The following is a 25215-nucleotide window of genomic DNA, read 5'->3' as shown; positions in this document are numbered from 1 at the left end:
CTGAGAATGACCTCACAGTTTGCCTCATGAGTTCAGCTCAAATGGGAACACAGAACTAAATCAATCCAAGGTCATTTTTATCTCCCGCTCTTGTAGATTAGTGGACTTTTCGCCATAAATATGGACCCAGCGCTCCTCATTTGTCTCTGTCCTTTTCCAGATTTTATTGGGGATAGCCGTTGTTCTGACCACGATGCTAGACGGCTTTAGCGTGATTAGCGAAAGGATCCTCACTAAAATCAAGTATTTTTAGAATATATTTGCACATGTGCAAAGGGTAAGGGTTAGTGTAATGGCTACTTTAATTCAAATGTATTTATATATCATACCCAATATCACAAAGCCCATTTGTCTCAGAGGGCTTCACAAATCAAACATATCTGAGAATATAGTAAAATTACAAGATAAATGTGAAAATACTTTAGAATTGAAATAGCTTCTGGCTCTGCCACAAAGCAACAAACACTGCTGTAAACTTATCTGAACAAGTTTAACAGGACGTATGTGTTGTTAGTCCTTCTCCGGACCTTAGTGTCGAGTGGTGTGACTAGCTTGCTGAGAGGCAGGCTATTAGAAGTTTTGTCTCCTTGCCGACTCTGCCCCAGGTTTTGGAGAGGGTTAGCAGCTCTTTAAGGCAGTGTGACCATGCCTCCCACTCACTGCTGAGAGGAACTTTGAGATACCTACAGGCTTTACTTTCAGACATGTATTTAGTGATTTAGAAAAAGAATACTGACAAAAAGTTCTGTATGAGTTCACAAAGAAGCTATTAGCGCTGCAAAATGTACTGCTTCAGGAAACCTGTATCATGTCCACATTTACTTGATATTCCTCCACGAATACGGAGAGGAAAGCATGGAAAACAAGTCTGGTGATCTATTTTGTACATCTGATCTAATTTGTTTCTCTCCTGGGTTTATGAATGAAAACAAGGTGAAATGTTTTTGCCAGGATTATCTTTCCAAATTCCTTAAAATTATGAAAGAAAAAGTTTTCCCAGTAAAAGAAAAGTTGTGTAAGGGAAATGTGTCTCTTACTTTTCCCCCTTAATCTTCCAGGTGGATTTAATTTCTCCTTAAATTCTGAACACACGGTATATACAGTTTATCGTATTAGCATGAACACATGGGGTAGTGTTGCATTTCAGAGTCTTGAGACCAACATAAGTATTGCAGAAACAAAAACATTAAAAAAAAATGTATCAAATTGCCAAAGCTATATTTTTCAATTTAAAATATATTGATTCTATATTTTGTTTCACAGATTAAAGAAACATTATGAAGATTATCCTGGCACAAAAAGAGAGGGAAAACAAAGCATTTTAGACAAGCTGAAAATAGATTTTTTTTCCTTCCCACTTGCCTCTGAGGGTTTCCGTACTTAACAGGCCCGTGTACTGATAAATCACTCATCCACTTTGATATCACCTCGATACAATGATCAAAAGGTTTCACTCAGGAAATGTGCCACTTCAAAGCAGGTTAGTTAAACAGTTTAAACGCCCCAGTGTTCCTGCATGCTCGGTGTGGTAAACGATGTTCCGACAGGCCCTCCTGTGAAAACCCGTGAGACTTGAAGCTGTTTCAGGCTGCGCTGGAGATGGGCGTCGCCCTCAAACAGCTGTGCCCGAGCTCCAGATTCCCTTTGTGCCGCTGATGATACGCTGACAGCTGGCTACATTATCCTCCACATTTCGCACATGACTTCCCTCAAGGGGACTTAAAAAAAAAATAAGTCACACTTCGAAAGAGCCCATCAGCTTTATTGCCGTGGTACGATGAAAACGTCCTCTCTTGAAATACTGTATGGCCCTCTTTCGCAGTCACCAAATCAAAACCAATTAGGCGGGAAATGCGGCACTGCGACGATGTTGGGAGTTCGGTTATGACTTTTGTTTAAGGACGATGGACTGTTTGTATGCGTGTGTGCACTGACGGTATCCCCCCTGGGACTGTGAGGTACGGGGGAGATGTCCCCTGCGGACAGGATGAGGTCAGTAAAGCTGGAGCGTAACAGACTGTGACACGTTGGCCTCAGTCAGCACTCTCAGAGCTCTGATGGTGACACGCAGGCCGGCAGACATCAGCCTGACATGTCTCCTACTGTATACACACTCTCTGATCTCAATGTGACCCCCGGCCCTATTAGAGCGGCACAATGATTTTCCTTCTCTCGCTGAGGATCATGGGTTAGACAATCACTATGATCCTCTTCCTACCTTGTACAGGGTATATGCAGGAATCCTGAAGTCAGATGTAAAACCTTTTAAGAGCTTTTTTAAGACCCTTTCCACACATTTTAAGACCTCATCGCCACTTGGAGTTCTAACCGGTTACCTTGGCGACACACTTTACCTCACATTGACTATATACAGTATTGATTGTCCTTCCTCCTTATCTTCCAACCATTTGGACGCAGACTTGCATTTCCCCATAACGATGTTGTTTAGCAACCGGCGTAAACGGACCTTTGCGCTATCAAGCAGTGAGCGCGCGATGTCCTGTTCAGATGACGTCCAATCCAACGGGATTCCATCAATAAACTACACAGAATCACACTACACACCTACGCAATGATTACATTCAGGCAGACTGTAGAATACAACCTCTTTGGGCCATTTATATACTTATTGAAAACAAGCTACAACATGTAATACCTTGAAAAATGCCGTTTAATACTTTTTAATAGCCTTCATTTTCGCTAAATTATCAACTTGTAATACTTTTTAAGACCCCGCGGACACCCTGCTTGTATCAATACACTCCTGTACTATAAGTACGTGTCTGTATCAAAACAATAGGATATAATATGGATGTAGAGGCTGTGTGTTTAACATAGTGAGGCTGTTTTTAATGTATGCAGCAGAGAGCTAATCCCTGGCAGACTCCATGTGATATTGGATTGCTCCAACTATCCTGACTTTGCTTAAAACATCAAGTTTTGTTGCATAGCTGGAAAACAGTGGAATTCAGTGTCTACTTCTTGCTATTACGAAATGTAAAAATAGACTTTACTTGTCCATACAGAGCAATTTGGTATACTTGGTCCGATCCCTCCGTCTTATCCCAGATTTTTTTTATGTACAATATTATTATCTATCTTATTTTAACAGTCAAATTATGATTACATGTGAAACCAATCCCTTGGGACAAAACCTACCAAAAAAACACAGAGCAAAATAACTGCTAAACCATTCATCTTTCATGTGAGGTGGGGACTAGTCCCTCAGAAACTCATCGAGTCCCCGTATGATAATCTTTGGCAGAATGGACATCAGTTTTTAAACCATGCTAATATACCAGGTTTTAGAAGTTATTGGGACCCTTCAATGAACATATTAGAAGGCAGGAGTGTCAGTCTGGATATTAAATGTATAGGACTGTATTATGGTACTGTAGTGCATTGTGCTGAAATGTGCTAGGATTTCAAACCTTACTTGGTGTTGGCTCCAGGGACTCTATTTCTGATTCTCTATCCACTTTCAGTCATCATAAAGACTGACCTGCAGGTGCACTTTTCTATCTGTGTTGTGATAAAGAGAGAAAATAAATACACATCTCTCTTAATCTAAATACAATTGTCGTGGGGCTCTTGTAAGTCTTTCATATGCAGTTCCAAATGGAAACATATGGCTTGAGTGTTTTGTTTACACTCATTTTATCAAGGGCTGGAAAGGGACGCAGGGATGTAAACACAAGTGAAAACCACAGGGGCGACACTATCTATCTAAGTGAGCTGAGCGTGAGGCGTAAGGATACGTACTGAGCTGATACTCGAGGAGGTACCCGGTGAGAATCCCATTAGGCTCCGAGGGCGCGGCCCACACCAAGGGAGACGGTGTGCTTCTGAACATCCGTGACCCCGAAAACAGGATTTTTCTCCGGGACTGTGGGGGCGAAAGAAGGTATAAGACAAACAGTGAGCCGTCGAACTCTGCAGCCCAGATCCCTTGGCTATTATTAGATTTTCCCTTCAGTAGTTGTGAATCAATACACTCCATGTGGTTTTTTCCACAATCCTTACCTCCCTCTGGGGTTTTGAAGTTGTGGGGATGGCTGCCTGGGCCGTTGCCCCTCCCGTTGAAGGTCATGACGATGAGGCTGTACTCGGAGAAAGGCGTCAGTCCCGACAACACGCCGTGGTTTCGGTCCCCGGGGAACGCCAGCGTCTGTTTGTCTCCGTGTTTTTTCTTAAAGTCGGCCAGGCTTCGCATACGCCACCAGTTTACCTGGAGAGAGACGCACAGAGACGTGTGAGGGAATGCAAAATGAGTTGTTTTTTCTTCTCTCAGCTGGATGAGTAAAGGAGACAGAGAGGGGTGAGCGGAGCAAGCGTTTGGAGCGAGGTCAGGGCAGCTGCTTTTAAGCCGTGTCGAAAAGCAAAGGTCTGTTTTTGAGGTATTACCCTGTAGCCTCCCAGATGTCCGTGTAGCGTGTCCTTGTGTACACGCATCCAGCTAACCTTGACCACCGAGCTGTTCATCACCTCCACGGATACATTCTTAGGTGCAGCAGAGGGAACTGTAGAAGACAACACACGTTATAGAATCTGCAGTCGAGGAAAAACAGAGCTTTGAGGAAACAGTTTCAGGTATTCACTACTGTCAATATAATGGATAATCTATTTACAAAAGCACCTGTTTGGGGTCTATATCAATGGGCTCTACAGACAGTCACACAAGCTAATATAACTATTGATCTAAAGGGTGGGATACTGGTTGTAGCACCACGTTTGACATGAGGACACAATAAGGAGAGGAGTCATGACCTGATTTTACTTCCTTGGGGCAAGTCCAGAAGAAAGCTGAACACAGGAAATACAGTAAGTCTCTGTAATATTTTTCTTTCCCCGAGTCCATTTGAGTTAAGCAGAAGAATAAGCTAAGACATTTAGAACCTTATTTTTCTGTATAAAATCATATAAAGTACGGTTTTTTAAACTAGGACAGAGTCAAATTCAGAACTACAATCACATCAACATTTGGTTTTATCCACCAGGATCTTCTCCAACTGAAAAAAGCAACACAATATGGCCTTACAACAGGCCCTATTGTGCTAGGGTGTTATATAGGGTTTCGTGCATGTAAATGGTCTGCAAAGGCCAAATTCCCAAAGTTCCCTCGAGAGAGAGTTTTTCTAGGGGAAGTCAATTATCTTTCTGATGCCAGTTGTAGCTACATTACGCTAAATGCTATTTTATAATATGTCTCTCGGTGAACAAAGCTCACGACTCACAGTCCTCTCCTGAGTATCCGGACACTATCTTTGGCTCGGGGGCCCGGCCCTGATTGTTCCTGGCTTGGATCTTGATCTCGTAGGGCACGAAGGTGGGGGTGTTCGTCACCACAAACGAGTGTCTCTTCACCGTGTGTTTCTGCCAGTCCTCCTCCACCCCTTGTCTCTTGTAGAAAACCTCGTACTCCAAACCCGGACCGTTGTGCTGAATGGGTAGCAAGGGCTGAGGGGAGAAAAGGTACGAGAACTAAAGCAGAGACAATGGCGTGAAGCGCTTTATAGAGACTTTCAGTTACAGATGCTCCTTCTATGTCCTCCAGGGGATTTGAGCTAGCCCAGTGAACTGAAAGCAGAGTTTTATCCCATTATCTAATAAAAGAATGGAACAGCTGACCTGGTCTAGTAGAATAGCTTTTCTTTGATGCATGGCTTGCTAAGACATCGTAGATGAAAAGATTGATCTCCTCACAGAAGTGGAGAATATAATGGGATGCCATTATTCGCAAAAGCATATCATTAACAGTGGGAGAGCTCATGAATGCAGGATTCGGGGACTACTTTACCCCGACAGGGCAACCAGATAATAAGTCGGAGGAGTGATTCATCTTTTTTCAATAATGTTGAATATATTACTGTACTTGTTAAAAGAAAAGAAACCCTTTTCATAGCTCCCTTTCTCTTTCTAATAAAATAAAATAGAGTTGATTTCAATGGAAAGTGATCCCAGAAAATGTCTTTTCTCAAGATCTCAATCGCAGAAAGGAAAAATCAAAAGAGGGCCATTTCTAACAAATTAAATTATGAAATGAAGTATTGGTAATTTCTCATGAAACATTGATACAACTTCATCTTTGTTCTTTAACTTCAAAAGCTGTATCAGATTTGAATTATACACTGCTTAAAGGTAGCTGACATAACAGAATTGTCAGTAAGAGGATAATAAAAGACCAGTCCTTTTCTTACCTCCCAGTGGATATCCATTTCATAAGGCAAATGACCTTCAATTTTGACATTTTCAGGGTTCTTGTCGGGAGCTGCAGAACAAAAGGAGTATAGATTTTGTCGCTTTTGTTAATGGAAGAAATCTTGGGTTAAATGTGCGCACGAGAGAGGAGATTTTCAACCAGGGTGGAATCAATTATGTAGCAGGTCTGAGTCTTTTGAAGAGTTCACAGGGGCGCAGCGTTGGCAGCTCGAGTGGCCTGAAGGACCTTATCAAAAAGTATGACAAATAATGAAAGCCTCGGTGAAAGTCTGTGGTCCAAGATTCAGAATTGGCTGAAGCCACACAATATTGATTTTACATTTACTTCTCCCAAAACTGTATTTGGGCTTCTTGATGAAACTAGTCCAGAGATAATAAATACAAAGACGTATCTGGGTAAAATCATAGGGTAAAATACTTGTTTTTAAAACTCAAGGAGTGATCTGAATTCACTGGTTGTTGTTTTGTTGAGCTTTCAACCTAGTTATCTGAAGTGTTGAAGCGATCCTATTGACTGTTTTCATTTTTTTGTCTAATGATTGTTATTACTGTTATTTTATAATTGTATTTTTAAGCTACTGTACACAAGGTTTTAATGTACAGTATAGTACACTATGTTTAGTAGATGTTTTTACATTTTAATCTTTATTTTATTTGTTATTTATTCTATTTTCAAGTAATTTTGTAATTCTTGTAGATTGACAAAATAAAATAAAATAATTGAGATAAAGTATCTATCTTTCTGTCCATCCGTCCATCCGTCCATCTGTCCGTGTTTAGATACAAAAATAGATAATAGAAACAATGAGAGCCTCAGACCTGTGGCCGGGGTTTTGTATCTCTCCGTGGGCTCGCTGGGACGCCCCCTCCCCACATCGTTAACTCCGGACACCCTGAAGCGATAGTCGACGTGCCCGTGGAGTTTGGCCACGGCAGAGTTGTGGTTCCCAGGTATTCGGAGCAGCTCCTTCCAGCTTCCGGGCTCCCACTGGCTCTCCTCGTACTCGATGATAAACTCTGTTGACAGGCAGAAAGACAATCAGCGTGCTCCCTCACTGCCATGCCAGAGGACTGCTTATCTAACCAGCAGCTGTGCAGGAGGAAACCTCTGCTCTGGGCCTGTGTATACCGAGGGGAGACTAATCACAACTCACGCTCGGATTAATCAATAATAGACTCATATTGTACAAGATGGTATCAAAAAAAATCTATTAGCGAGCTGAATGATGCCCAAAATCTGTGTTGTGTCAGATTAAAGGGATAGTTAGGTGTTTTGAAGTGGAAATGTATAAAGTACGTATCCATTGTCCGAGTATTGCCAACAGGAGATGGTAGTTGCAACATTTTGAGAAGTAGACAGGAGTACTAGCTGTGGACAGCAGCAGCACATTTTTTTTAGCAACCTTAGAAATCTGGATATTTTCACTGCTTTCCCTCGCTGTCATTCAGCCGTTATCGACCGGGAACTGAAGCTGTTATCTATGCTTTCTCCAAAGCAAACAGACCCAATTTTAAAAAGCTGTAATGTTTGCCTTGCAGGAACACAGGGGGTCTGGTGTTGATTGGTTAAGATCGTGTTATTCCAGAATCACAATAATCACACCATAACAGAAACATACTAGAATGTGAACAACAATGGCAGCAGTAGAACAGCAACAACTGTTCTGTGTTCTGCGACGTAGAATTAGTGTTTTTGTCCAGAGTTTGGTGGCTTCGAAGAGCGCTTAAATAACAGCTTCTGATTCCTGTCGGAAATGTATCTGTTTCTGGGTAAACTAAAGCGGTGATAATGTTCTAAACTAAGCGTACATGACACGTCATTTTGCTCACACTTTCAACCAAAGCAGATGACTTACACTTTGATACCTTAGACATGCCAACTTGAGCAATTTGGTGTTAAGTATCTTGCCCAAGAGCTGGGGATCAAACCAGTGACATCACGTTGGCTGGGGATCGAATCACCCAATCTTCCAATTGGCAGATGCCTATTTAACCTAATCTAAACTTCAACAGAACTTTTTGGGCGGGGCCTTTTTTTCACTTTTAGCTAAAATACATTTTGCTGCTGTCCCTTTCCACTGCAGTAAATACCTTCTGGGAACCCGTCACCTTCCACTGTAGGTAATACACTGACTATGGATAAGTCACTTATACAACCCCACTTCAAAACACCTGTACCTTTAAAACATTTCAGTGAAAAGGCACTATATTCAGTGGACTGCATGTATGACACCTTTACCTGTGGTGGAGCTGTTGTGATCGTCCCCGGGGTTCCATTTCAGTTTCACACTCCTGCTCTTGTGGTCCGACAGTACCAAGAACTCAGGAGCATCGGGGACATCTAAAAACAATCACAACAACACGGCGTTAAGAAATCACAGACACATTTCTGCAGCTAAAGAAACGTGGTAACAAATGGCCAATCGACTCGGAGCCAGAGGATGTGGAACGAGCTGCATCGCTGCCGCTGGTTCTTCCAGACATTACAATGTCAAATATATCTCAAAAGGGCGATTGTCAGACAGCGTGCTAATAAAGCCACGGTGTGCATGTTCATGCTCCGCTTTGGCTTCCTGACATATTGATCCTTTTATGAATGTCTCATACATAAATGTAGCACCGTGAGTCTGTGGCCCCGGAGCACAGATATTGTTCTTATGTGAGCTCACCTAACACCATGAGCAGCGCTGAGGCGGCGTCTCGGTCCACCGGGGTCCTGGCCACGCAGGTGAAGAGACCCTGGTCCCTGTGGCTCACATTGGTGATCTGAAGGACTCCATTCTCCACAAAGTATCTGTGGAAGGAATGATAGAGACAGGATATTAAAACACACTGGGATTAAACACACAGTATGCGATTTTCTGACACAAAGGGTCCCGTAAACATCAAATGATAAAAGGAGGAGTTTCAGGGCATTCTGAAGTAGAGTGGGCTTATGGGAGTTGTTGTCTTAACCTTCATTGATGTCAGAACAATCTGCAGAGGTCTCCTCCACTCAAAAACAAACGAACCCGGTGTTTAAAATGAGAAAAGAAACACTGAAGAAAGCAGTTTTAGGTAGAAAATCAATCTGGGTTTCTGCCTGACAAATTAAAATACAGTTGTCTGATGACTAAAATCCTTCATCTGTTTAAAACACGTAGTTCAAAACAAACACGATCTAACAAGTCCACCTTAAACATGTGGCTTAAAACTGGCTAATATGTAAATAAATGTCAGCTTCTGGTAGAAATCCAACACGCTGAAAAGTGCAAAAAGGGAACACAACGCTATTAAAGTCACTAACCAAACAAAAACGACTAAATTAAAGTCACAGATTTCACAACTCAACAAAGCACAGATCTGATTGTTTAAGCATTTTATTGCAGGACTGTTATACTTTTAGGTCTGCAATGCCAAAAAAACAAAAACATATAATTCAGTTCCCACCTTGAGTTCTCAGTGTAGTTCAGGGTTATTGGTATATCGTCTTTTTCCCACAGGAGCTCAAAGTCGTTGTTGAAGGACTTGTCGTACTGCGCGAGGCACGACAGCTGGGCCGTGGTACCGACTAACACCTGCAGGTCCTCCTGGGCCGCCACTATTCTGGTGGGATCTTTCAGAAGGCAGAAGCGTATTAGGCAAGGCACATTTATTTATATAGCAGCTTTCAACACAAGGCAATTCGACGTGCTTTACAAAAATGAAAGACATTAAAATCATTTAAAAGCAAAGATAATAAAAGAGGAATAACAAAGGTACATTAATTAAAGTGACAGTGAGATGCACACATCTGAAATGTTTAGGTGACTCAATCATTGCTAACTTTTGAGCAGAAATAGTTTTCTTTGACCTCACTTTCCTTTAGTTATTAAGTGTTTCATGCTAAACGAACCCGCCTTTGGAAAATTCAACGGATCCTGGCCGTATTTGTGTAGCTTATACAATCAATTTGCTCCCAAACATTCATGTGGCTTGCTAGTTTTGGACCCCATCTGTAACCCCAATACACGTAGGGGACTTTAGTATTAGTGTCATGGTAATGGCTGTGAGCCAATGGAAACTTTTTATCAGGTGAAGCTTTTACCTCTCACGTAGAGCATGGCGTTGAGGGCGGACGACCCCTCTGTGTTTTTCGCAAAGCACTGGTACTGTCCCATGTCGTCCTTCTCCGTGCCGTAGATCTCCAGCGACCCGTTGTCGTGAACACTAAACCTCTGTCCCTGCACGGATTCAGGGGAGTCGTCCCTGCTCCTGGGTAAACATTCAGAAAAACCCTCATTAAAGCTTCAAAGTGCTTAAGGCCAAATGAAATATGAACACAGTAGCAGCCTGACTGGATAAACAGCAAGCTGTGGCAGCAAAGAAGGAATAAGAAGTTGCTGAATAGAACATTTAACGTTGAGCGACAGGGTTTAAACGAAACAGCAGGTCACTAATAAAGAGACACGATGCATGCCGAGGGACTGAGTGCAGCTTCACGTTGAGATCCACTGCTCTCTGCTGGCGTAACGGAGAGCACACCTACCATGTGATAGTAGGAGGAGGAGAGCTGAACACATTGCAGTGCATCATCGCTCCCTTCCCCTCCACTGCGGTGTATTCCTCCCCTTCCTTGGTTAAAATCATGGGGGCCAGATCTGTAAAGAGCAGAAGTTGTTAGAGAAACTTGAACGGTGGTACTTTCAGGAGTTTTAAAATAACGAGAGAGAGATCAGGTTTGCAAATGTATTCTTAAAAACAAACAGGAAGGAATGAGGCAGATAATCCCGGGTTAAACAGCACTGCCGCGGTAATTGTTGCCTCCTTTGTGTTAAAAAACCACTCGGCTGTCAATAAATGCCAAAGAATGAAATCAAAGAAAACAATGAGTGAGCCGAGTGTGTGCACCTTATCAGTTGTAGCCAAAGCCTCCCATTTTAAAAATGCTCTGTCTCTCCCAATTGTTTACAAAGGCAGCCGCCGGGACTTAGCATTCAGCGGCTGTCCGGCGTTATTAACTCCTGTGTCACGGAGAACAAGCTGCACACGTTGGTGCGGGAGTGACAGAAAAACACTTTTTTCCCCCTATAATCTGCACTTGTAAAGCAACACATGGCCCTGAAATCAGTATGGAATTGAGGGAGAACTTGTTAGCATATAAATGGCAGGCTTGTTGCTCCACAGGGAGAAGCGCTAGCCCGAATGAAGGAGTTTGTAGACAGGCCTTCTTCCCCGGGCTCCTCGCTGCTTTATGGACATATGCCAACATCAGCAGCAGCTCTTTAGCTCAGACACATCAGACAGCGGTCTCCTGATGACTCACTGCAACGTCTGGCACTTGCTCACACACACTGTGAAACAAACGCGGTGGAAAACAGATTCCTTTTTGTACTTGATGAAAGTGAAGTGGTGCCTGCTAACAGAAGAGACACACTTACTCATGACCATGATGTTTGCGTTTGACAGAAGGGTGCCGTGTTTGTTGGAGGCCTCGCACTGATACACGGCGCTGTCAGACTCTTTGGCGTTGTGTAGCATGATGGTGTCGTCAAACACCTTCCTGTTGGCAGCGGGGGAACCTGTGAAATACATAGATTTGTTTTCGATCATTGCCCTACATGCTGCAACGCTGTATGTACATGATAGACACACTGGATTCACAATCTTAGCTTTAATTTCTCCGATTGACTCTCTAGCTTTGAGTCTATTTCATTCTCTCTAAGGGCAATAAGCCAGGGCTATCTATCCAGTCCACTTCTGAACACTCTCTCCAATGTTGTAAATTATGTATCAACGCTTATTAGGGCAATTGTAGATAAAGAAAAATCAATTATAGAGCAGAGGGAAGGGTATAATATGTAATCATTTCTGTGATTAAAGTCATATAGTTAGTGGGGAATATTTAAAGAAATTCACGAATATCGGGAAAAGCATGTTTTTTGTTGAGAACCCGATGGCCTAACTTGCCTTGTAAGATGCGTGCAGTGGATGATCTTATCAAATGATACCTTGCAATCAGATTTAACGATAAGAAATCTCACTTCAAGAGACATGGCTGTGAATCGGGTCTATACTGTATGAGGTGAGTGCATTTGTGCATCAGTAACTACAACAATGGAGAAAATGTTCCATACTGGGTTAGGGTTGAGCGTCTGTGGAGTCATGAGGTTGATCAAACCTTGTTAAGTTAACCAATGTGGATCCTTAAAGATAACCACAAACTTTTTATTTTCTCGTACATTTCTAATCCAAGAGAATATTCAAGTTTAAAACTAAAACAGTGATTTTAATGCATTAAGGCAGGGGTGTCAAACTCAATTTCATTGCGGGCCACATCAGAATTATGGTTGCACTCAAAGGGCCGGTTGTGACTTTAAGACTATATAAAAATATAATAAATAATGTATTATAATACATTATTGACTCTGCATTGGATTATAATCGGATAGGGTAATAACTTCATCATTAACTACGTCTGAAAGCAGAAGTCTAGGGCAAATAATTGCAAGTCTCTTCAGTGAGCATGTCACAAAATAAGATGCATTGTGGGACATGTAGTTGATGGGCAACGTGCCCCTGTAAAGTGGCATGTAACCGTATAATGAACGTATTATATTCTTTGCATGCGGGCCACATTAAATGAAGTCGCGGGCCGGATTCGGCCCCCGGGCCTTGAGTTTGACACCCCTGCATTAAGGGCTTAATATATAGGAGCTGAGGATAAAATCCCCCCTTCCCAAATAAAGATCTAATCAAACCAACATGTGTGCCTTACGCCCAGCCAAAGTGAAATAAAGACAACATGATCTTTCATTTTCTTCCGGGTTATTTTATCATTGTGTTAATCCATTCATCCCTTTAAATGTTTGGCTACCATTGTATTCACAAGAATAGCAAGACAACATCACCACTTTACCCTAACCCCCCCCCCCACACAGACTATAACACCCCTTGTTGTTAAATACCAACCAACTATGTGCTATATGTGCAATATGTATATATGCCGTTAATAACTGTGCGATTTATACCTGGCTGCTAAATCCTCAGAACTGTTTCAGGATGTGTATTTTGTAAATTGTGTAACTTTTTTTAATTATAATGTAATTATAATGTAATTTAATACTTTTAAACGTGTATGCATGCCTAGGTAACATTAAGCTGTCTTTGGCTCTTTTCTGCTGTAACAACATAAATGTCCCCTCTGTGGGACTAATAAAGGTATTCCGATTCATTCAAACCCCCAGGCGTCCGGATTAGCCCTCAGGAGAGACGTTTGAAGTGGTAAAATGAGTCTGAAATGATGGTGTGGTGTGGACTGACCCTGCAGAGGCTCTCCGTTCACCCTCCATGTGATCCTGGGGCGGGGCGTCCCGCTGGCCGAGCACTTGATGAGCACGTCTGATCCGATCATACTAAGCTGACTCTCCGGCTCCACCACCCACTCCGGAGGCTCTGCGGAGACACAATCAGCAGGATATTACCCAGCGGATGAGAGTCATCATGAGTGGACTCCATCACAGGAGCATATGTTATTCTGCATAAGAGCCCTGCTGAGATAAACGCTATATTTACAGGTCTGGCTATTGAGGAGTAAGAGGCACTTCAGCTGCTTCCCCCGGATCATTGCGGGAACATAATAGACATTATGTAAAGGTTTCTATCCCTGAGATGATTATCGTCAGAGTGTAATGTATATGCACATACAGCTCGGTACAGTCGGCACGACTGACACAAAGCTCAGTAAAGCACGGAGCCATAGAAACCATACATATGTACAGGATGTTAGAATGAAATGTAATCCCTGTATAATGGCTTCAGGCAAAGTTCCACTTCAAAGTACATATGCCTTAGTCACTATGTTTCTAATAGGATCTTATATAGCTAATAGTACGGCATCTATAGCGATGTGTGAATAAATAAGCTGCCATTTTTACTTAATCTTTATCTACATTACATTCAATCTAACGTTACTCAGTGATGGGAATTCAAGTAGGGCACTTAACGTTTAAAGTAAAAAGCAAGTGCTTAAGTATAATTCAGAGGTACTAAACTTACCTTTTTGCATTTCGTCTACTTTATACTCCTCTCCAATATATTTAGAAAGGAATTTTTATAGTTAGACAACTTTTCTGTTCAAAATGTGAATACTTCAGATTATACCTTGAATAACACTGCACTGCTTATTTTGCACTTCTGGTTCGATGCTGACTGCATTTCGTTGTCTTAGTACATTTCTAAATGCAGGACTTGAATGCAGTATTTTAAGAATTGTAATCATACTTTTCTGTACTTCATCGATTGACAGTCGTTTTGCCTCCTTAAAACGTAATCAATATCATCCCATTTTATTAGAGCTACTAATTCTGAAAAATGGTCTGCTTTAAACATTGAAAGGTCGACCATCAGCTAACCATTCAAATGTGGAATTATTTCAAACGTAGCATTAGTAGTAGTAGAAGTAAATAAGAAAGAGAAAATAATACACCAGAGTCATTTAGCAACTCAAGCTTCAAGATTCAAGGCTTTAATTGTCATTTGTGAATAGCTACAGTGTAGTTATGACAATGAAAATCTTAGGTCAACTGGCTGCATTTACCTTCTACCGTCACCATGAAGTAATGGACGGCCTCTCCCAGAGCGTTCTTGGCTTTGCACATGTACTTCCCGCTGTCCTCCAGCTCCACCCTCGGCACAATCAGCTGTTTCTTGTGGTTCTCCTGTATGACTTTAGAGGGGAGCAGCCGATGACCCATCTTCACCCACTCTACCTGAGGAGTTGGACTAACAGCAAAGAGAGAACGTTAAAGGTCCCCTATTACACTGTTTTTCAGCAATATATGTCCCAGATATAATAATGATGCATTACATTTTTAATTAGAGCGCTTTTACAGGTGCTCAAAGCGCTCTACACATATTAGACATGTAAGAGTCATTACTGTGGACATTACCCACAGGAGCAGATGCGGGTAAAGTGTTTTGCCCAAGGACACAACGGCCTGACGCAGCGGCGGCCGAGGCGGGTTTCGAACTGGAGTTCACCAACGCTGATGATCAACGCTCTAACCACTGCGCCACCCGTTAATAGATAATATAAAAGATATATACAAAACAAGTCTCTGATTGGCTGAAACACCAAACAGATCATTGCAGCATTACCCATAATCCCCTCTGTTTCAGCCCTGTTTCCAAAGTGCTGATTCTCTGTCTGTTACCTTAGATGAAAATAAGGAGCCCCTCCCCACGCCCCTCTGAGAGACATTTGGTTAGAAAGAACACAATGGTGCTCTAGGAGGACATTCAGGTGATAAGGTGGGGGGGGGGGGTTACCTTGGTTGGTGATTGGCTAATGGTTACACAAGCCAACACATCGTTATGACATCATGAAGTGGCCAAAATCTGATCAGCTCATTTTCAGACAGGTTTTTATAGAAATGGATCAAAAAGAGAGAGAATCTTTGTTCCTGAAACTTTCAGAGTCTCTTTCCACAGAGGGGACACATGTGATGTAGAAGAGACATGAAGAAGAGGGGGACCATGTTGATGTAGAAGAGACATGAAGAAGAGGGGACACATGTTGATGTAGAAGAGACATGAAGAAGAGGGGACACATGTTGATGTAGAAGAGACATGAAGAAGAGGGGACACATGTTGATGTAGAAGAGACATGAAGAAGAGGAGACACATGTTGATGTAGAAGAGACATGAAGAAGAGGGGACACTATTGATTGTAGAAGAGACATGAAGAAGAGGGGAAAATGGGGACCTAAGGACAATGTTGATGTAGAAGAGACATGAGAAGAGGGGTACACATGTTGATGTAGAAGAGACATGAAGAAGAGGGGGACACATGTTGATGTAGAAGAGACATGAAGAAGAGGGACACATGTTGATGTAGAAGAGACATGAAGAAGAGGGGACACATGTTGATGCAGAAGAGACATGAAGAAGAGGGGACACGTGTTGATGTGTAGAAGAGACATGAAGTAAGAGGGGGACACGTGTTGATGTAGAAGAGACATGAAGAAGAGGGGACACAGTTGATGTAGAAGAGGACATGAAGAAGAGGGGACACGTGTTGATGTAGAAGAGACCTGAAGAAGAGGGGACACGTGTTGATGTAGAAGAGACATGAAGAAGAGGGGACACAATGTTGATGTAGAAGAGACATGAAGAAGAGGGGACACATGTTGATGTAGAAGAGACATGAAGAAGAGGGGACACATGTTGATGTAGAAGAGACAGGAAGAAGAGGGGACACATGCTGATGTAGAAGAGACATGAAGAAGAGGGGGACACATGTTGATGTAGAAGAGACATGAAGAAGAGGGGGACACATGTTTGATGCAGAAGAGACATGAAGAAGAGGGGACACATGTTTGATGTAGAAGAGACATGAAGAAGAGGGGACACATGTTGTGTAGAAGAGACATGAAGAAGAGGGGACACATGCTGATGTAGAAGAGACATGAAGAAGAGGGGACACATGTTGATGTAGAAGAGACCATGGAGAAGAGGGGGAACACATGCTGATGTAGAAGAGACATGGAGAAGAGGGGACACATGTTGATGTAGAAAGAGACATGAAGAAGAGGGGACACATGCTGATGTAGAAGAGACATGAAGAAGAGGGGACACATGTTGATGTAGAAGAGACATGAAGAAGAGGGGACACATGCTGATGTAGAAGAGACGTGGAGAAGAGGGGACACATGTTGATGTAGAAGAGACATGGAAGAAGAGGGGACACATGTTGATGTAAAAGAGACATGAAGAAGAGGGGGACCACATGTTGATGTAGAAGAGACATGAAGAAGAGGGGACACATGTTGATGTAGAAGAGACATGAAGAAGAGGGGACACATGTTGATGTAGAAGAGACATGAAGAAGAGGGGACACATGTTGATGTAGAAGAGACATGAAGAAGAGGGGACACATGTTGATGAAGAAGAGACATGGAGAAGAGGGGACACATGTTGATGTAGAAGAGACATGAAGAAGAGGGGACACATGTTGTTGTAGAAGAGACATGAAGAAGAGGGGACACATGTTGATGTAGAAGAGACATGAAGAAGAGGGGACACATGTTGATGAAGAAGAGACATGAAGAAGAGGGGACACATGTTGATGTAGAAGAGACATGAAGAAGAGGGGACACATGTTGATGAAGAAGAGACATGAAGAAGAGGGGACACATGTTGATGTAGAAGAGACATGAAGAAGAGGGGACACATGTTGATGTAGAGGAGACATGAAGAAGAGGGGACACATGTTGATGTAGAAGAGACATGAAGAAGAGGGGACACATGTTGATGTAGAGGAGACATGAAGAAGAGGGGACACATGTTGATGAAGAAGAGACATGAAGAAGAGGGGACACATGTTGATGTAGAAGAGACATGAAGAAGAGGGGACACATGTTGATGAAGAAGAGACAAGAAGAAGAGGGGACACATGTTGATGTAGAAGAGACATGGAGAAGAGGGGACACATGCTGATGTAGAGGAGACATGAAGAAGAGGGGACACATGTTGATGAAGAAGAGACATGAAGAAGAGGGGACACATGTTGATGTAGTAGAGACATGAAGAAGAGGGGACACATGTTGATGAAGAAGAGACAAGAAGAAGAGGGGACACATGTTGATGTAGAAGAGACATGGAGAAGAGGGGACACATGTTGATGTAGAGGAGACATGAAGAAGAGGGGACACATGTTGATGAAGAAGAGACATGAAGAAGAGGGGACACATGTTGATGTAGAAGAGACATGGAGAAGAGGGGACACATGCTGATGCAGAAGAGACATGAAGAAGAGGGGACACATGTTGATGTAGAAGAGACATGAAGAAGAGGGGACACATGTTGATGTAGAAGAGGACATGAGAAGAGGGGACACATGTTGATGTAGAAGAGACATGAAGAAGAGGGGACAACCAGTTGATGAAGGAGAGAATGGAGAAGAGGGGACACTGCTGATGCAGAAGAGACATGAAGAAGAGGGGACACATGTTGATGTAGAAGAGACATGAAGAAGAGGGGACACATGTTGATGTAGAAGAGACATGAAGAAGAGGGGACACATGTTGATGTAGAAGAGACATGAAGAAGAGGGGACACATGTTGATGTATTAGAGACATGAAGAAGAGGGGACACATGTTGATGTAGAAGAGACATGAAGAAGAGGGGACACATGTTGATTGTAGAAGAGACATGAAGAAGAGGGGACACATGTTGATGTAGAAGAGACATGAAGAAGAGGGGACACATGTTGATGTAGAAGAGACATGAAGAAGAGGGGACACATGTTGATGTAGAAGAGACATGAAGAAGAGGGGACACATGTTGATGTAGAAGAGAAATGAAGAAGAGGGGACACATGTTGATGTAGAAGAGACATGAAGAAGAGGGGACACATGTTGATGTAGAAGAGACATGAAGAAGAGGGGACACATGTTGATGTAGACGAGACATGAAGAAGAGGGGACACATGTTGATGTAGACGAGACATGAAGAAGAGGGGACACATGTTGATGTAGAAGAGACGTGGTGAAGTGGATTTTGCATAATAGGGGACCTTTAATTTATATGTTATGCACCTACCAAACAAATCAAATGCACTTCAAGGGCTTTAAAAGAGAATTACACAAAGAGAAAAGTGTAATTCGAAAGAAAGTAAATGATATTGATAAAAGAACCACTCACTTATAAAACACTAGATTCTGTTAAAGCCAGAATAAACAGATAGCTTTCTGCTTTCTAATATCAATATGTTCAGCTCCTCTCTTAAAGGCTCTTTTCCAACCTTGAGGAGCATAATGCCTGAAAGCAACACAAACTGTTTTTCATCTGCTTTATTAAAACATCTGAAAGAGTAGGAGTGTTTCTGAAAAGGTAGTCCGAGCGATGTCCTTAGAAACTCATACAAAGTATCTGAAAATCAATTAAGAACTAAAGGCAAAGAGTAGAAAGGCTTTGCTGTGTAGTCTCCATGTTGTGTTAGGCAGCGCTCGGTTTATTTGATTCTTCAGATAATCAAAGAGGATGGTATAATGACAAAATATGTTTTAGTTTTGCTGCAAGAAAAAGCGATACGACTTCAAAAAGATGACATTCAAATGTGGTGAGAAGCATTAGCAAGAGCGGTGATTGGATTTTGAACATAAAATGAATAATATTACATGTATTTATAATATTAAAAAGGCAGTGCTACTTACAATCCCTCAGCAATACACTCCAATGTCAGGTCCTCCCCTTTGACCAGCTGTGTCTCTGACTTGCCACCAGAAGGCGTCAGAAGAGAGGGTCTCCGCTCCAGGATGGCGTTAGCTGAGGGAGAACAGCAGAGGGTGAACCCTTTATTATATATACTATTTCGTATGTTCTTTCCCGCTGTGACTATGTGTGTCATTAAGTATGGTATTCCTGTCATGCTATGTTTTGTCTTTATTATTTCTTGTTGGCTGTTGTGTTTGTCTTCTATGTAGGAAAAGGGAAGCATGATTTCCACCCCAAAGAAGTCTGTACTATTGCTTACACTAGTATGCTTCAGAGGACACACACACACACACACACACACACACACACCTAACCCTTGGGGAAGCCAGTCCCCACACGTGACTGTGTAAACAGATGTAGGTCCCCCACAAGGATGTACACACACACACACACACACACACACACACACACACACACACACACACACACACACACACACACACACACACACACACACACACACACCACACACAACACACACACACACACACACACACACACACACACACACACACACACACACACACACACACACACACACCACACACACACACACACACACACACACACACACACACACACACACAACACACACACACACACAACGCAAGTGTTTTCTACCCTAAAAACTTCAAACTTACCGGTTTCAGGACTCATGTTTTCTGAAATGACGATGAATGAAACAAAAAGAAAAACCACAATGAACATGACAGCTGGGATACATCACGACAAAAACATCACCGAGATCAAACCGAAGGAGATGCGAATAAACGAGACAGTGTGTGACACTCAGATGGCTTTTGAAGTGTGAATATGGACATCGCTGAAATGATCTGAGAGCAAATCAAAGTGTTGCATCATGCAGCTTTCAGATGAAAACAGGAACCGGAGAGGATGGAGACGCTGAGGTGACACGTACTTGTCTTGACGATGACCGACATGGCGTTCTTCTGAACGATGGTGCGTATCCTGGGGAAGGCGGCGAAGCAGCAGTAGTCTCTCCGGCTGTCCTTCTCCATGGCGTGGGAGAAGTAGAGGTCTCCGTTCAGCCCCATGGAGACCCCTCTCATCCTGCTCGATGTGCTGCAGATCTGAGGAGAGGAGCGTTCACTTTTTTAAACACCCATTAACAAGATATACAAGTCATAGAGGACACTTCCTGCTTTTACTTTAATACCTTAAGAACATTTAGTTTCCAATACACCTGAGCTTAACTTAAGTAAGACTTTAAATGAAGGACACTTTATTTTTTATCGTTGCAAAGCGTCTTCCAGCACATGTCAAAGCAACTAATAGCTCAAATGCGTTATTATTATTGTACATATATACACCTCATTTAAGCAAGTCGTGTGTGAGGATTAAGATGTGAAGATTTGTATTTTTAGCTGAATTGCACATTTAATATGCATTTACTTAATTTACCACTTGCGGTTTATGTGTTATTATCAATTAATTAGTTTTAATATCTTTTTGTTTATTATTATTTAAAGACTATATAACACCAATGCAAAAAGATATACAAGTCATAGAGAACACTTTCCCTACAGAAATTAGACTTCTACTTTAATATCTTAAGTACATTTTGTTTCTAATACACCTGAGCTTAACTTAAGACTTTAAATGAAGGACACTTTATTTGTTATCTTTGTAAAGCGTCTTTCAGCACATGTTAAAGCCCTTAATAGATAACTTTATCATTGTATATAATATATATAGTTGTGTGTGAGGATTAAGATGCATCAAAACAATGTCAAGATTTGTATTTTTAAGTGAATTGCACATTTAATATGCATTTACTTAATGTATTCCTTGCTGTTTATGTGTAATTATGAATTCATCCGTTTTAATATCTTGTGATTTTTGTTTATATTTTATTGTATTTGTCTTTTCCTTTATTTTTTCGCATTTAAAAAAAAATGTAATTAAAGTAATTATTTCAAATATTAGTATTTTCTTTTTTTATTATTTGTATTTTTTAAATTATTATTAGACATCCGTTAATTCATCCCAACAAAGAGGTCTCACTTACTGATGGTCATCCAGTAGATCTGGAGGGGGGGTATCCCTTGAGGGGGGTTACACTCTAAAACCAAAGCCTGGCCTTCCTCCACCTCCACAGGATCCAGGGTCTCTTTAGGAAACTTCGGAACATCTGAAAGAAAAGAAGGGAATGAATGATACGAAGGATGCAGTTCCCTCGTTTTCCAGGAGATGGCAGTCAAATCATTCGTGGGTTTAGTCAGAAGCTTATAAAGTGTTTCCTGTTTCACTCAGTGGAGAAATCTATGGGAGATTTTGGACAAAACAGCCATCACTACTATTATTGTGTCTGGCATGTGGCTGCTGAGTGCTAAATGTCTCCCCCCATAGCATGGATTCAACCTGAGAGTTTATATACAGTGTGGAAGCTAATGGAAAAGTGTAGCAGAGGAAATGATGGAGAGGCTGCATCACCCTCAATGCTCTTTTCTCCAGTGCTATAGATGAGGGGCGGAAAGCTCGGGAGCCCCAATGACTTTCTGCCACGTCCGATACAATGAAAAGCTCACAATGGAGAGGCGCAGTCATTACACAGGCCCTGAATCACTTTGAAAGCACTGTAACAGAGCACCACACACACACAGACCTACACACAGATGTATGTTACTCACGGGGCACAATGAACTCAATCTCCTTGGATATGGCGGTCCCCAGTCTGTTTGAGGCGTAACAGCGATAGTTTCCCTGGTACTCAGTGAGGTTCCCATTATTAGGTATCACAAAGGTCCCAGAATTCTCCTCTTTCATCAGTCGGGGGTCTAGATCGGGGTCGAATTCCTGGCCATTCTTGGTCCATCTGAATCTACATAAAGAAAGGCAGTGTTGAAATGTCAAGGCCTTGGGTCAGCACTGCAGAATGCTCCTTTTCCACCCAAATTCAACTTGTTGACAAACTGTTGTTTTTGCGACCAGCTACTCACTCTGGCTCGGGGTTTCCCTTGGCTTCGCACATCATCGGGAAGCTCTCGTCGAAGGGGAAGGCGATGAGAGAGCTGGGCGACTGATCGGTGATGGTGGGCAGCTGCTCGACTGGAGAAACACAGCACAGGGTTTAATACAGAGCTCTGTTCAGCAGTATCAGTCAATGTGATGAAAACGAGTAGTGCTTCCCAACCTTTTTGGCTTGTGACCCCCCTGTGAAAGTCAACTTGTGACCCCTCGTCGCATGTAAAACAGCCTTTACGAAGATATATATATATATTTGAGAGCAGCTTTTGCACAAATCACCTCAAGTTAAGAATTTAGTTTGAAGCCAAGTTAAAGTTTCCTTATAACAAAATCAATTAGAAGAAATAGGCTTCTCTTAAGAAATATTTACTTGGGTATCTCATTATCTTGGTCTCATACTTAAGTCCTCCTTTTAAAGTTAGTTAGTTGCAAGAAAGTCCTCAGCAATCAAAGTATGGAACAGGACTTTAGGTCCCTCTGAATATAACTTAAAGCATAAGAAAAATGAACACATGGTAACAAGAATTGTTCGCACTATGGATCTAGTATTCGATACATGATTTATCCGGCTGTTTAGAGTTGGATCACTCTACCTTCTGCAGCTGTGCTCTTTACACACCTTTGCAGTTTAAAGCGTGCTCTCTTTTGGCCAGAACAGACAAGTTGTCAATCCAGAGGCCACATCTGTGAGAGAACGGTAAGTGAAAACAGGCACAGAAGCCAGTTGCAAGCAAACAAAAGGTTTTTATGACATCTGTTATAATGCACTTAATGCCTTACATTTATTTGTAGGAAATATTTCTAAGGGATTCTGTGCACAACTCTTAAGAAAGTCCATCAGATAAGGGGTAATACTTAATAGAATTTTAAGGTGTTCGGGCCATTGAAGAATATCTCTTAAGGATTCTAAAATAATCCTTAAGTATTAAAAAGTCCAGCTTTTCTTAGAAAAAGCACAAATGAAGAGTAGTCTGTGAAACTGTAGAATATCGTCAAACGGAAATATGTTTTTCTTTATTTCTTATCCATGTAATCCTCTTGTGACCAGTCAGATTCACTCAGGTTGGGAACCACTGGAATGTGAGGTTTATGATGAGTTACATCCCAAAAACATTGGTATAGAATACTGACAATAACATTACTCTAAATGAATGAAACATGTAGTATTTTGTCGATAGAGTTAATGATTCAAATGAATAAGTGGTTTTGTTAGATTGGTTTTATTCTGTCATTTGGTTTTGTATGATGGCATACTTGTGACAATATGGAACAAACAACACAATAAGTATTAATAATACTGTGTATAGAGGAAGGTATGGGCATGCCATGAGTAGTACAAGCTAAATGGAGTCACGACTGATGACACATGAGATTGTGATCCAACACATATGGCAGTAAGTAAAGCTTCTGCTGCGCTCCACAGCGAACCAAAGAGATTAGCAGCAGAATGTCGCTAATACGAGCTACGCTATGGCAGAGTGAACTTACTGTTTACATGACCTAAAACTACAAAATCCATGGCAGCAGGGGGGGGGAATAAACAAAACGAAAAACAGTCAGCATTTTGGGAATAATCTCTTCATGTCTCAAGCATTCTCTATATAAACCCTTCTAAACACACATGAGTAATGCATAACAGGAGGCTGAATTAAAAGGATATTCCGACATCAGGGAGCACGAAAACCTCTCCTCAGAAAAGCCTGTTTGAACTGTTCTTTATCAAGCTCTTAAGAGATACTTCTGAATCATTGAAAAAGGGAGAGGTTTGATATGTGTTTCCAAGGAAACTGGGGTACACGCAGAAACAACACAAAGAAAACAAACCCGGATTCACACGAGATAAGAGCTGTAAATGTATTCCATTCACAGAACGCTTGATGAGTGTAACAGTTCTGTATTGGATTTATTCGCCTATAAATTATTCGACATTTTGCTGATAAAAGCATTTCAAGGACAAGTTCTCTGTAGATGAGCATTAACAATTTTAACACTCCTTTCACATTACCTGTCCTTTATACACTGCCGCATGTGCTTGCTTCATCAAGGACTGTCTTGAATTAACATAGTGTTCCTAATAAGTGTCCTTTGTGTAAACATTTGGGAATTGTATACTGAATGAGTTATCTTAAATGTACAATATTTTGATTTCAGAATGAACATGAGGCTTAATGTATTATTGGAGGTTCACTGTTCATGTGTGTCATCAAGTTTAGAAGATCACATTCTTGCAAATATCCCAGCATGCATTGGTGGGGGGTTAAAACCAAGCCCCCAGGAAGTGTGTCGGACATTGAAGCAAATATTTGTAATGGCTAACGATGGTACTAAAACTCCTGTGACGTCAATGGGTCCAAAAATACTATTTCACATTGACTTACATTGGGGAAAGGGACTTCTGTAAATCAGCAGATTGTTGTTATATCGACTACCCAGTTCGAACACTGTTATAGCCCAACCATGAACTTTCATAGGAATGAACGGGGTCCCGCATCCAACGCTGTATTCAGTTCTCTATCCATGGTTAGAACTCTCCTTCAGAAACCCTTTTATTCATTTCTCTTCAAGTTAAAAGGACTTGCTGTATGCATACTTTCCTAAAATCAAATCAATAATATATCTTGAGAGAGATGCGTGCCTGCAATGCAATTTAATGGAAGTCAATGGAATTTAGTTTTCGGAGCTTACAGCATTGAACATTAAACATTTTAAAAACGACATTATTTCAGAAACATGTCCATAACTCTCTGGATATTCAATACAATTACATCTTG

The 25215-nt window shown here is 41.6% G+C and overlaps 1 protein-coding gene across 1 annotated transcript in view; it reads right to left on the bottom strand.

The window, feature by feature from the left end:
• Positions 1-25215, bottom strand: part of LOC117562559 (neural cell adhesion molecule L1-like protein) — a 91116-nt gene that overhangs the window by 23509 nt on the left and 42392 nt on the right. The window contains 23 exon segments of the mRNA XM_034240409.1: positions 3763-3829; positions 3831-3886; positions 4024-4228; positions 4405-4520; positions 5235-5457; positions 6198-6268; positions 7039-7236; positions 8459-8560; positions 8889-9013; positions 9649-9814; positions 10286-10452; positions 10727-10838; positions 11619-11759; positions 13501-13632; positions 14777-14961; positions 19396-19507; positions 20098-20118; positions 20376-20517; positions 20519-20547; positions 21486-21608; positions 22108-22298; positions 22417-22525; positions 23933-23950. Coding sequence (XP_034096300.1) covers positions 3763-3829; positions 3831-3886; positions 4024-4228; positions 4405-4520; positions 5235-5457; positions 6198-6268; positions 7039-7236; positions 8459-8560; positions 8889-9013; positions 9649-9814; positions 10286-10452; positions 10727-10838; positions 11619-11759; positions 13501-13632; positions 14777-14961; positions 19396-19507; positions 20098-20118; positions 20376-20517; positions 20519-20547; positions 21486-21608; positions 22108-22298; positions 22417-22525; positions 23933-23950 — 2811 coding nt within the window.

This window comes from Gymnodraco acuticeps, unplaced genomic scaffold, assembly GCF_902827175.1.
Source record: "Gymnodraco acuticeps unplaced genomic scaffold, fGymAcu1.1, whole genome shotgun sequence".
Classification (NCBI taxonomy): Eukaryota; Metazoa; Chordata; class Actinopteri; order Perciformes; family Bathydraconidae; genus Gymnodraco; species Gymnodraco acuticeps.
Note: the sequence above shows the minus strand (reverse complement) of the source record. Positions and strands in the feature narration are given on the sequence as shown.